General features: G+C 55.7%; 1 protein-coding gene across 1 annotated transcript in view; it reads right to left on the reverse strand.

Moving 5' to 3' along the window:
- IRS2 (insulin receptor substrate 2) overlaps positions 1-5544 on the reverse strand; it is a 28142-nt gene extending 22598 nt beyond the window's left edge. The window contains exon 1 of the mRNA XM_059995834.1: positions 1493-5544. Within this exon, the coding sequence (XP_059851817.1) occupies positions 1493-5537 (4045 nt within the window). The 5' untranslated portion in view covers positions 5538-5544. The remainder of the gene's footprint in view (positions 1-1492) is intronic.
- Between the last annotated feature and the right edge of the window lie 7498 nt (positions 5545-13042).

Raw genomic sequence — 13042 nt, forward strand, 5'->3', positions numbered from 1 at the left:
TCTCGTGTTCCACAATTTTAATAAAAAAGCAGGTAGCGTTTCCTCTGTTATATTGGATTTCCAGGGTATCCACTCTACAGCTATAACTTTAAATCCCGTGGATACTAGAAAACACATGCTGGATTCAGATGGCATTAGAGGGCTCTGTTCACGTTTAGAAAAAAAGGTGTACAGATCCCCGAGCTACCTCAGTCGTCACCCTGTAACCCTTGCAGACTGCTGACCTCGGGCCAGCATCTAAGACGTGTTCGCTGCTCTGTGTTCTGCGGTTCCCATAAAGCCTCTATCAAAATTAAAGAAGAAACGCTCTTGAGCCCCCCCGCCCCCCCCCCACCTCTCCTCCACCGCATCATTCAAAGTTTGAGACAGTCAGAACCTCTGAGACAGTCAGGACGCACCTGCAGGTGCAAGGCAAGCACACCTCTCTCCTTTTGGATCTGTGATGAGACTGCAAAGAACAATACTGGACACCATCCCATCCAATGGTTCCTGAGAAGACCAGCATGGTCGTCTTTCACTGTCTCCTCTGAAGCCCAGATTCACATCACCTGGGCGGCCGAAAAATGCTGGGGGCCTGGGCCCCGCCCACTGGCCGCTTCACATGACTGCGCCTGGGCTGCCCCCATAGGCCATTTCTCAAGCCTACTCAGGCGGTCTAACTGGGTCAGGTGCTCCCAGCCATGGTCCCCAAACTGGCAGCACCAGTACAACCTGGGGGCTTCTTAGAAGAAGCACACTGGGAGCCGCATCCCAGACCCACTGCACCGGAATCTCGGGGATTCACCTAGCCCGGCCGTCCGGGGCTCAGCAAACTCTCCCGGTGACTCCCAGGTGGGCTCGAGTTGGACAACCACTGCTTTTGAGCTGTGTTTAAGCAGCGTCACCATTTCAGCTTGCTCGGAGCAAAGGAACGTCTCTGGTGGAAAAGCTCCCACAGGCTGCGTGTAAACTTGAAATGGTTCGCTGTTCCCTGCAGCAGTCACCAAAATGGATGTGCGTTTCCTAAACAACTTTTGGGCCCGTGTTTTATAAACTCTGAGGCTCGGCGAGAGTCAGCCGGGCCTGGCTCCAGGAAAACAAAGAGAAAGGTGAAGGCTGCGGCCTGGGAGCTACCGGAACTTCAAGTCCCCTCCCGGCACCAGTTTCCCGCCTCTCAGATGGAGAAGACCCCCTCTGCCGCCTGCCTCCCCCCGGGGGGCTGACCTGGGGGCACCCGCCAGGTGTGCTCATGGGAAGACGGGGAGTCTGGGCCCAAGAAAACAAATCAAAAGTCTCCCGAGTCCAAAGATTCCCACTCAACTCAAAGATGACCCGAGTGCTCCTGGCAAGGTCTCTGGGGTTCGAGAGCTGACATCGGCCCCACAGTGAAACAGAACAGGAAACCTGCGCCCGCACTCTGGCATTTAGGTCGAGGTACCAAAGAAGGGAAGAGGCTTGAGCCACGGACGCCCTCGCGTGCCCACCCTTCTTCCACCAGCCGCAGGGGTCTCACCTTTCACGACCGTGGCCTCTTTCAGGTGATGCGTCAAGAAGTCGAGGCTGGCGTAGGTGCTGGCGGAGGGCAGGGCGCCAGGGCCGGGCCCCACACACACCCCGCCGGTGCTGCCGGCCCCTACCGCGCCGATGAGGCCCCCGAGGCTCCGGGTCCGGCCCCAGGCGCTCTTGTCTCCCGTCTGAGGATGCTGCTGAGGCTGCTGCGGGGACGGCGACAGCCCCGGCTCGTCCCTCACGTCGATGGCGATGTAGTTGAGGCCGTTCTGGAAGCCAGCGGAAGTCTCCCGGCGCATCGGCGAGCCACTGCCCCCGGGGCAGCCGACCAAGCCCCCGGGCTGGCTCGGCGTCCAGGGCCGCGCCTGCGGGTGTTGCGGCGGTGGCAACTGGCGGGGGGACGTGGGGGGCTCGTCACCGCCACCCAGAACGCTGCCGCCGCCCCCTTCGCCGCTTTTCCTGAGAGACACGTTCTCCACCGAGGCCGAGTTGTGGCGCTTGGGGTTGTGGGCGAAGGACGGGGACACGGGGGTCACAGTGGTGGTCGAGGAGAAGGTCTCCGAGCTGTGGCGGCGGCGGCCCCCTTGCGGGTCCGCACGGATGACCTTGGCCCCGCGGTGCGGGTCTGGGGGCTGGCTGGCTTGCAGGAAGGCCTCGACCCCCGACACCTGGTCCATGAGGCTTAGCCTCTTCAGGCCGGACACGGGGCTGCTCACGCGGGCCCCGTCGGGCTTCGGGGGCGCGGCGATCGGTTGCGGCGGCGTGGCAGCCACGCCGAAGGCCATCTCGGTGTAGTCGCCGCTGTCGCCCGCCCCCGAGGATGGAGAGGAGGCCGCGCCAGGGCCCTGGGAGGGTGGTGCCGGAGGCAGGCGGTACAGCTCTCCGGGCGGGGGCGGCGGGGGCGCCGTCTGCAGGGCCGAGGAGGGGGCGGCGGGGCGCGGGGGCAGCGGCGGGTACGTGGAGGCCTCGGGGGACAGGAGGGCGTCCAGAGAGCCCACGGGGTCCCCGGCCTGGCCGCCCGGCTGGGGTGACTTGGGCGAGCTGAAGTCGAGGTTCATGTAGTCGGAGAGCGGGGAGCGCTGCCGGCTGTCGCCGCTCGTGCCCGGGGTGCCCGAACCCAGCGATGAGGCCGGGCTGCCGGCGGACAGCAGCGACGACGACGAGGCGGCCGAGGCCAGCAGCGGGGGAGCGGGCGGCGACAGGCGCGCGCCCGCCTCGCCGAAGTCGATGTTGATGTACTCGCCCGGGCTCTTGGGCTCGGGCGGCAGGGGATACTCGTGCATGCGGGGCAGGGTCTGCAGCCCCTCCAGGGACAGGCGCGTGGGCCGCGTGGCCCGGCAGCGCTGGCCCAGGAAGCCCTCCAGGCGGCCGCTGCCGCTGCCACCGGGCCTCCCGGGCGAAGGCACCGCCTGGTGGGGTGGCTGCGGGTGGCCGCCGCCGCCCCCTGCCCCGGCCGCGAAGGAGCCGGCTGGCTGCGTGGACCCCGGGCCGGCCGTCGACTCCAGCCGCTCCTCCTCCAGGATGCGCCCCACGGGGGAGCTCATGAGCACGTACTGGTCGTTGTCCCCGTTGCAGGTGTAGGCGGCCTTGTAAGAGCGCGGCAGGGAGCTGTAGCAGTAGCCGGGGACGCCCCGGAGCATCTCCCCGCCGCCGCCGGCGTGCAGGGCGGCCGAGAAGAAGTCGGGCGGGGTGCCCGAGGCTCCCGCGTCGCCGGGGGACATGTTGAGGTAGTCCCCGTTTGGAAGCAGCCTGCCGTCGGCGGCGCTCTCCACGGACAGCTTGGAGCCTCCGCACCACATGCGCATGTACCCGCTGTCCTCCGGGGAGCTCTCGGCCGGGGAGCTGGTCTTGTAGCCGCCCCCGCTCCCCGGGAAGGCCCTGCTGGCGGCAGACGCGGGCGTGGGCCCCGCGGCTCCCGTGGGGGGCAAGGCCGCGACGGCGGCGCGCGGCTGCAGGATCTGCTTCGGGGCGGACACGCTGGTGGGGCTCATGGGCATGTAGTCGTCGCTCTTGCAGCTCCCGCCGCCGCCCGCGAGGGCCACGCCGGGGGTCATGGGCATGTAGCCGTCGTCCGTGCCCAGGTTACTGCTGGAGCTCCTGTGCGACCCGATCTCGATGTCGCCGTAGTCCTCGGGGTAGGGGTGGTAGGCCACTTTGGGGGAGGACGCGGGGCACGACGGGCAGAGGCGGCCTGAGCTGCCGGAGAAGGTGGCCCGCATCAGGGTGTATTCATCCAGGGACGCGGAGGAGGGCTGGGGCACTGGCCGCTGCCGGGCAGGCGTGGTCAGGGAGTAGGTCCTCTTCCTCAGCCCCCTGTCCAAGTCCTGGGCCCCGTCCCCGGAGACTCTGCGGTAGGGTCGGCCGCAGTGGCTCAGGGGCCGGTCCATGGTCATGTACCCGTACAGCTCGCCCCCGCTGCCGTCCCTGGCCGGGGGCGTCTCGGCGATGGACTCGGGCGTGTTGCTCCTGAGACTGCAGAAGGCTCTCAGGTCCCCAGGGCTCGAGCCGTACTCGTCCAGGGACATGAAGCCAGGATCGCTGGGGGAGCCCGAGGCCGAGGCGCTGCCGCTGGAGGGTCGCTGGGGGTGCAGGGGGTGCTGCATGTGCGGGTGCGGGCCCGGGGGCGGCGGGTAGGAGCCCGAGCCGTGCCCGCTGCTGGACGACAGGCTGCCGGGGCTGGTGGCGGCCGCCGGGGGCGAGTGCGCCACGGGCATGGACATGGAGCGGCTGTGCTGCAGGGCGCCCCCTGCCGGCGCCAGCGTCACCTTGCTCGCGCGGCCGCCGCAGCCGCCGCTCAGGGTGTGCGAGCGGCTCAGGGGCGCGCGCACCGGCCCCGGGCTCAGGGGGCTCCCCGCCACCGACACCGGCCTGCCGCCCGCCGCCCCGGCCCCCGCCGCCACGCCGCCGTCGCCCTCGCTGGCCGTGCGCACCCGGCACGAGCTGCACTTGGCGGCCGGCGGTGTGGCGGCCAAGCTGTCGGTGCGCGAGCGGCGCACCAGGCCCGTCTGGCTGGGGGGCAGGTTGACCAGGTGGTGGTGGCGACGCGCGCCGGGGACGCTGATGGGGTGCGTGGCCGACGAGCCGGACGACTGGCTCTTGCTGCGCGGCCGGAACTCGAAGAGCTCCTTGAGCGCCTTCATGGCCTCCAGGATGGTCTCGTGGATGTTCTGCGCCACCACCGAGTCGTCTGCCTGCATCCACAGCTCACCGGGGCCCGTCACGGCCGAGCGGCCCACCTCGATGAAGAAGAAGCTGTCCGAGTGGCCGCAGCGGCGGATGTTCATCAGCTGCAGCGTCACCGACGGCTGCTCGCAGTTGAGCTTCACGAAGCCGATGGTGCGCGCCGACAGGCACAGGCGGTACACGCCCGTCAGGTTCTTGCTCTGGCCCAGGCCTTTGGGCTTCAGGTTCACCTGCCACACCTCACGGTAGGCGGCCGTGGCGGGCGCCACCAGCCCGTAGCTGTCATCGGCCGCGGCGGCGACGGCGGCGCCGGCCGAGCCGCCCAGGGCGCCGGGCAGGGAGGCGCTGCAGGACGCGGAGGGGGCGGCGGCGGCGTTGGCGGCGGGGGGCGCGTCGCCGGCGCTCGCTCGGCCCTCGCTGACCAGGTCGGTGAGCGCGCGGTACCAGCCCTCCTGCTCCTGCTCGTTCTCGGCCGCCACTGCGAAGTACTCGTCCTTGGTGTAGAGGGCGATCAGGTACTTGTGCTTGGCGTCGGCGCGCTTGTTGATGTTCAGGCAGCAGTCGAGCGCGATGACCCGCTTCGGGGCGCCCGCTTTGCTCCGCCACTTCTTCTCGCTCTCGTAGTACTCGAGCCGCGGCGGCTGCGGCGCCGGCCCCCCGCCCGCTGTCGCCGCCGCCGCCGCCTCGTCGCCGCCCGCTCCGGGTCCGCGCAGCACGAAGAAGCGCTTGTGGCCGTGCTTCTGCTTGCGCAGGTAGCCGCACTTGCGCACGCCGCTGTTGTTGTTGTTGTTGTTGTGGTTGAGGTTGAGGTTGGGGCCGTCGCCACCCGCCGGCCCGGGGCGCCCGTTCATCGGCGGGCTCGCCATCACCGGCGCTTCAGGCCGCGCCGCCCGGCCCGGCGTGGAGGGGCCGGGGGGAGCGGAGGGGGCGCGGGCGGCTCCCTCCCCCCCTGCTCGCCCGCCGGAGCCCGCGTCCCTCGGGCCCAGGAGGTGGGGAAGGTTCGGGGAGGCCCGCCGGGTGGAGGGCGGGGGGCCGGCACCGCGCGGTGGCGCAGCGCCCTCCGCGCTCCGGGGCCCCAGAGGATGCCCGGCGCGGGCGGCGGCGGCGGCGGCAGCGGCCGCTGCCTCCCGGGCTCTCGGGCGGCGCCTGGGGCTCGCGGGCTGGGCCGAGAGTCGGGGGTCCCCGAGCCTCGGGGCCGAGCCTAAGGCGCGCCCGGCCGCACGGGTCCCGCCGCCGCGCCGCGCTCCGGGGTGCCGGGGTGTGCCCCGGTACTCGGGGTCCGCGCCGCCGCCGCCGGGGCTGCTGCTGCTGGTGCTGCCAACGGCGACCCGGGCTCGTCGCGGTCCCCGCCGCACAGTGAGTAACACATCGCGCACCGAGTGACTGAACTAAGAAGAGCAAAACAACATGTGACTCGGCGTTACGCAGGCACACACGGCGCGGCCCGCCCCGCCCCGCCGCCCGCATTGGCGCCGCGCTCCGCGACGGACGGCTCGCACGGCCAATAGGCGCGGGGCGCGGGGGGGGCGGGGCGGGCCGCGCACCCCGCCCCGCCCCCCTTTCTCCCGGGGCCGCGTTTCCCGCCGTCCCCTCCCCCTCCCGCGGAGGCCAGGGCCCGGGTCGGGTGGGGGCCGGCTCGGGCCTCATTAATCAGAGGCTCGTTGTGGATGCCGGCGGAGGAGATGCCACCCAGGGCGGGAAAAGGGGCGCGCGGGAGGGGCGGGGGCCGGCGGCCGACGCGCGGAGGGCCCTGCCCTCCCGCCTTTGACTCAATTAATTGGGCTGGGAGCTTCCGCCAGGGAGGGGACTGGGGTGGGCGGTGGGGGGGGAGGAATTGGGACTGCAGGGGGCGGGGGCCGGCGGAGATCAAGGGCCGACACCGCCCGCCAGGGTTCGGTGCGTGGGAGGGGACGGTGGCACCGCACTCGGGCCCCGCATCGCCTCGCCGCCGCCCCACTAGCGGGGCCCAAGATAGGGGCAGTGAACTTGGCCGCCCTCTCGGAATCCCCCTCCCCCCAGCACACACTTTGGCTTGCGGATCCGGCGCCCCGGCTTGGGGTGGACGCGCGCCCGCCCGGCTGGGCGGGTTTGCTCCTGGGTGGTTCCCGGGTGCCCGGCCCGCGGCTTGTTTACGAGCATCACGTTAGCACCAGTGAGCTCTGGATCCATAGCAGTTTCGTGCCCCTTCCTGGAAGGAGAGCCGGGGTGCTCCCGGGGTCCCACCCGCTCAGGGGTGCCCTTCCCTCGCACCGGGTCGTGGGCTCTTTCCGGGGCGTCATCAGCGCCATTCACTTGTCAGGGTCTCGGGAAGTTGAAATCGTCTGTTGGATGTAATAGGAGAAAGAGGAGGACGAGCAGGCGTAGAAAACTGCAGTTTCCTTAGTGCTGGGAAGGGGGCGCGCTCCAGCGAGCACACAGCCCTGTGAGCCGGGTCCCCGCGGCGGGTGCCCTCCTCCTGCTAGACCCTCCGCCCCACGCGCGGAGGCGCGGGAGTGGGCGGTTCCAGACCCGCGCGCCCTTAGCCGGCAGCGGCCGCCGCGTGGAAGGCGCCCATGGATGCTTCGAATTTTTACATCTGTGTGCCTTCTGTGACTTTCAAAGTCGATCACAAATAAGGACCCACCATACAATCGCGTCTCCTAAATGACAGTGAGGGCTACTGGTGAGGGTGGGAGTCCCCGAGTTCAGATCAGAGCAGGCTCCGGATCCTGCAGAAACCACGAAGGCTAAAAGCAAGCTTGTGTCTTTGTTTTTTCGTTTTTTGTTTTTTTCAATTGTGTGTCTTCACGAAATGATTTGGAACAATAATGTTGGTTATTTTTTTATTAAGTCCTGGAAGTTTGCCTTTGAAAGTCCTCTGTACTTTATAAAAGTCTTTATTTTAAATATAATAAAGTCTTAAATTTAAGAAAAGTAACAAGATTATAATATTAGAAAGGGTGATATATATTTTAACCTGTTTGTAAAACTGTGACCTAAAAATTCTGCTAATTTTATGGGCCAAGAGATCCTTACTTACAGAAAGATCATAGTAGTTTTGTTTGTTGTGTATACACGTTATGATTATTGATGAGTAACAAACATAAGAATAATCAATGTCACAAAAATCATCATAGAATTTGCCTCAAAGAGGTGTATGTAGGGTTTTCCTGGTGACGCAGTGGTTGAGAGTCCGCCTGCCGATGCAGGGGACACGGGTTCGTGCCCCGGTCCGGGAGGATCCCACATGCCGCGGAGCGGCTGGGCCCGTGAGCCATGGCCGCTGGGCCTGCGCGTCCGGAGCCTGTGCCCCGCAGCGGGAGAGACCACAACAGTGAGAGGCCCGCGTACCGCAAAAAAAAAAAAAGAGGTGTATGTAAAGTTGATCCTTCATTTTAAACCATGCTTTAAAAAGTAATACCTCTGGGAGTGCCCTTTTAAGTGTGCATGTGTATTTCTGTGTGTGGGCCTGGGTGTGTATATACATTTGTGTGTGTGTGTGTGTGTGTGTATGATTGTGTATGTGTTGGGGGCACCACCATTATGGACATTGTGCTTCGGTTTTTTATTCTTTTTAGATCTTGCTGCCCCTTTTATGGTAACATGTTGCCTAGCAATCTGCTAAGTAGTTAATATCCATTCATGTTTTCTTCTTCCTTGACCCTTTGAAAAATAAAATTCTTAGAAACTCAAAAAAAAAAAAAAAAAGAGAGAGAGAGAGATGAAGGGGTTCTTATCTGGGAGCTTGAAGAAAATGTGGCCCAATTTTATTGGCTTTGTGATGAGTTACAGTAAAGCAGCGCTGCCTGTATGTTCAGTAACCTTAATGGGCATAGTATGATCATGGGGCAACCTGTTTTCAGCATCACGCCATAGTAATTTCTTCTGAGAAAGTACCTTTTCTTTTTGATTTTGACTTTTCATACAAAATTAAGTTTTCAAATATTCATTGAATACTTCTTTGCTGTGCCCTTCAGATGTTAACAAGTCCATCTTGGATTTGTTTGTTTTTTTCCCCTTAGAGGGATTACAATGTTCAATGCCAGTTTCAAGTAAAGGTGTCAGAAGCTCTCCTTTGGCAGTTGACACTTTCCCCATGTAGTACTGCCTCAGTCACTGATTAGGGGCAGACAAGGCAGGGTGAAGAATGATCTCCTCTCTCAGTGGCGTTCTCGTACTATAAGATCACAAAGCTACAGCAAAACTACTTGTCATTCTGAAGTCCTAGAACCTCTCACTACAAGTGTGGGAGCACAGTTTCCATTCTCATTAAGAAGTCAGTCCATGAAACCAGCAGAAAGGAGCTCTGTAATTAGAAGCATCCCAGTCTTCTTCCTCAGCGAAGGAACTGGTTGCCTTTCTCCCTTTCCATTGCCAAATAAGCTATTTATTTATTTAAAGCTTGTGTGACACCTTGTGATTTTCCAACTGCTCTCCCATACTTTTCCAGCAAAAGTCAGCTAAATAACATCTGGCAACCTGCTCTCTGCGCAGGGCTGGGTGCTGCTGTGTGGCCTGTTGCCAGCAAGAGCCTGGATGAAATTTTTTCTCATGGTCCGAAAGCGTTCATCAGAAATTCTCTTTCCTTTCATGGATAGCAAAATGGCCATATCTTTAAACAAGGAGGGATTTTTGTTTGTTTGGTTTTGTTGTTTTGTTTTGTTTTTTAACGTAGAATCTTACACAAGGATTCTTTTACTAAAACCAAAAGTCCTTTCTGGAATAATTTAATTACCTTTCATAAAGTAGTCAATTTCACAAAAGTGTAGACATTAAATACGTACCATAAATCCATAACACAAATAACAGTAACAATAATAGTGACCATCATTAATTTTCTTCTCTGTTTCATATAAGGAAGCATCTGTAACAGGAGAAAAGTAGATAACATGAGAGGGGTTTTTTTTTGTATTTTTTTTTTTTTTTTAATTCTTAACCCTGTAGCTGTTTGACAGTATTTTTGGTCTGGATGAACTCTTATCTAACTGAGTAAGCAGATCACTAAGTGGAATATTACATGACCAGTTTTAAAATGTATTTTAGCCGCACAGCACAGGGAGATCAGCTCGGTGCTTTGTGACCACCTAGAGGGGTGGGATAGGGAGGGTGGGAGGGAGACACAAGAGGGAAGAGATATGGGAACATATGTATAGGTACAGCTGATTCACTTTGTTGTAAAGCAGAAACTAACACACCATTGTAAAGCAATCATACTCCAATAAAGATGTTAAAAAAATAAAATTAAATTAAGATATACCGTGTAAAAATAAATAAATAAATAAAATGTATTTTAGGAATAGAAATTTTAACATCAGAGGTTTACATTGTAGTCTTTAAAAAGAGTGGCAACATTTCATCAATTTTGCTGTGTTAAATAATGTATAACAGTTGCTCATTTAACACATTTCCCTTTCTGTGATGAATGAACCCTGAGGACAGACTTTTCCTCATCTAGGATTCATATGGGGACTTCCTACACTTTCGCAGCTAGTTTTTTTCTCTCACGAATGTATTTGCTAATATGTTTCAACTGAAATTTCACAAGGATTTTGTAACATTCCAGTGCTGTGCAACAGAATGATTTACATGAAGGAATGTAACTGCTGTTTGGATCATTCACTGTCAACGGGTGGCTTTGCAAATGTTTGAAAAAGCAGGATTTGTTCATAGGTTGTATCGGTTTCTCGGAAGTTGTAAAGGCTTTCCACTTCACTATTTCTTTCGCTCATTAAAAATCCTGATATATTTTAAATAGTCCTTTCCTTAAATATTCATTTGGGGAAGAGGGATTTTCTAAAATAAATGATTTCTCATGCACATATATGCTAGAGCAAACTAACACTTAAGAATTATTCTGAAAAGTGTATGAATTGAATTAATACTGTTTAGAAAAATGCTCATTTAAGTAGTAGGCACCAGGATAGGCTAATCCAATATTAAAAACATTTTTATTTTAAATAGAATTGTGTTGAAGAAATATTAACACATAAACAACCAATTACATAGTGACTGCTGTCAGTGACTTAAAATTCTTATTCATTAACCCCTGAATTTTGTTGTGTTTAAATTTCGAGAATATATTTCTAGATTAAAAACCAAACAGAACTTTTTTTTTCCCTAAAGACTTCCCATGATTGAAATAAAAATTTCACATTAATGGCTATATAAAATTACTGAATCATTAAAAAAACAATCAAGCAAAAAACCTGTTCCTTCTTAAAACATCCCTCTTCCTTGGAATTCTTGGCCCTGAAATACAATATACTAACATTTTGCTTGACTAAATTGATGCTTTGCAATGTTCTGGCTGCAGAGTTAAAGCGTTGTTTATTGTGTTTGTTTGGTTTTTCCTGTCAGAGCAGAACAAAAGTGTCTGCTTCTCAATGTGTCGTTCATGAGCAGATGACATTAAAAAAAAGGGGGGGGGCTTTAAAGTGACACAGCTATATTTTCTGGGAAGGGAGGGGGGATGAGCAGTGAGGCCCGCTGGGAGTGCCCTTGAACAGAGCGCAAATGTTAAGGAAGGGGAAAGATCAACCCGAGTTCATTGATCCCACTGTTAGTTCTGGGAACAAGCTTTCGCCCTGTTTTTGCAAACTGCTCAGGACACAAATAGGACACGGCTGCCCCGCTTTTCGCCAAATGCTCTGGTGTTTTGGGCTGTAGTCAGAAACCTTCCACTTTTCTGCAGTCGTTCACGTGCTGTTTCTAGGCTTGCCTTTCAGTCTGTTTTCTAGAGTTGTTTTGAAATCCAACCTAAAGATAAGAGAGGAAATGTGACCCGCTCTTGTGAATGCTGCCACCAACTGGCAACGCTTCTTCCCAAGGCAGGACCAGCTCCCAAGCGAGTTGTCACAGCCAGAGTGGTCCCTGCTTTTGTAGAAAGCTGGTTGCAACCTCACCTACACTTGCGCTGCACAAATCTTTAAATAAATCAATAGAAACTGTTTGAGATAAAACAAAGAAATATCAACAAGTGAACTAAGGGCAAAGTCAGATGACAAATGAGGGATGAGTATATTAGTAAGTTTAAGAATTGTTTTTTTTTTTTTTGGATTGGGTATCAAGCTAACATGGTCACATTTTCTAATATTCTTTAAATCTCAATTTGCATCTTTAGTTACCAAGAACAGCTGTTGTATAAAAAATGTATACCAATGTCCATTTAAGATTTTAGAAAACTACTTAGCCAACAATTTAAAAACAAGAATCTAAACAAGATTATTCTCGAACATTTCCTGGAGCAAACCTAAGGGTTACAATAGGGATACAAACTTTTGGTTGTTTTCTCCACTGAACCGACCTATCAGTCTCAATTTTTTTTTTTTTTTTTTTTTTTTAGAATAAGCCAAAGTCATCTTGAGAGATAGTGAAAAGCAAAATTTGAAAAGTATGGAGGAAAGAAAATATATTTTAAAAACTATAAATAAGAACATTTTAAAAGCTATAAATGACAAATAGCAGTGAAGTGTCAACCGTGGCCATCTTTCTGATTAATTTGAACTTATGAACTCATGGCTTATTTATCAAAGCTAAATGTATAAATTATACCATCTTTCATAATTGCTCTAGTCTCAGTTTTTAGGCAATGCCAATGACAGAGATAGTCAAGTTAGTGATGGTATTTGAGCTAAGTTACCCAAATAAGGTGAAGGGATCAGAAGATGGGATTTATTTGCTACCAAATTTGTTCTTTTTTTTTTTTTTTTTGCCTACGTTGGGTCTTCATTGCTGCACGCGGGCTTTCTCTAGTAGCGGTGAGCGGGGGCTACCCTTCATTGCAGCGCCCAGGTGTCTCATTGCAGTGGCTTCTCTTGTTATGGAGCACGGGCTCTAGGCGCGTGGGCTTCAGTGGTTGTGGCACACGGGCTCAGTAGTTGTGGCACGTGGGCTCTAGAGCACAGGCTCATTAGTTGTGGCGCACGGGCTTAGTTGCTCGGCGGCATGTGGGATCTTCCTGGACCGGGGGTCGAACCCGTGTCCCCTGCAGTGGCAAGCAGATTCTTAACCATTGCGCCACCAAGGAAGTCCCCAAATTTGTTCTTCAGGTACCTTTAGCCTGGATGAAAGAGGAAAAAAAAAAACCCAATAGCAATAATAATAATAACAACTAACTAGAGTGGTTTATCAGTGTATTTACATGTTACAGCATTTGATTCCCACCAATCTGTGAGTATCAAATCAAATAATGTAATATATATTATTATATTATTAATTAATATATTATAATTATTATAGTTATAACTATATTATAATAATTAATAACATATTGATATATGATTATAATAGGTATCAATGTAATATAATAAAATACATCATTCTCCCATAATGCCAATATTATAAACATATGATTCTGACACAAGTGAGCGTCCAGCTAGATCTTTAATTCCCG

The sequence above is a fragment of the Delphinus delphis genome, chromosome 18 (genome assembly GCF_949987515.2).
Source record: "Delphinus delphis chromosome 18, mDelDel1.2, whole genome shotgun sequence".
Lineage (NCBI taxonomy): Eukaryota > Metazoa > Chordata > Mammalia > Artiodactyla > Delphinidae > Delphinus > Delphinus delphis.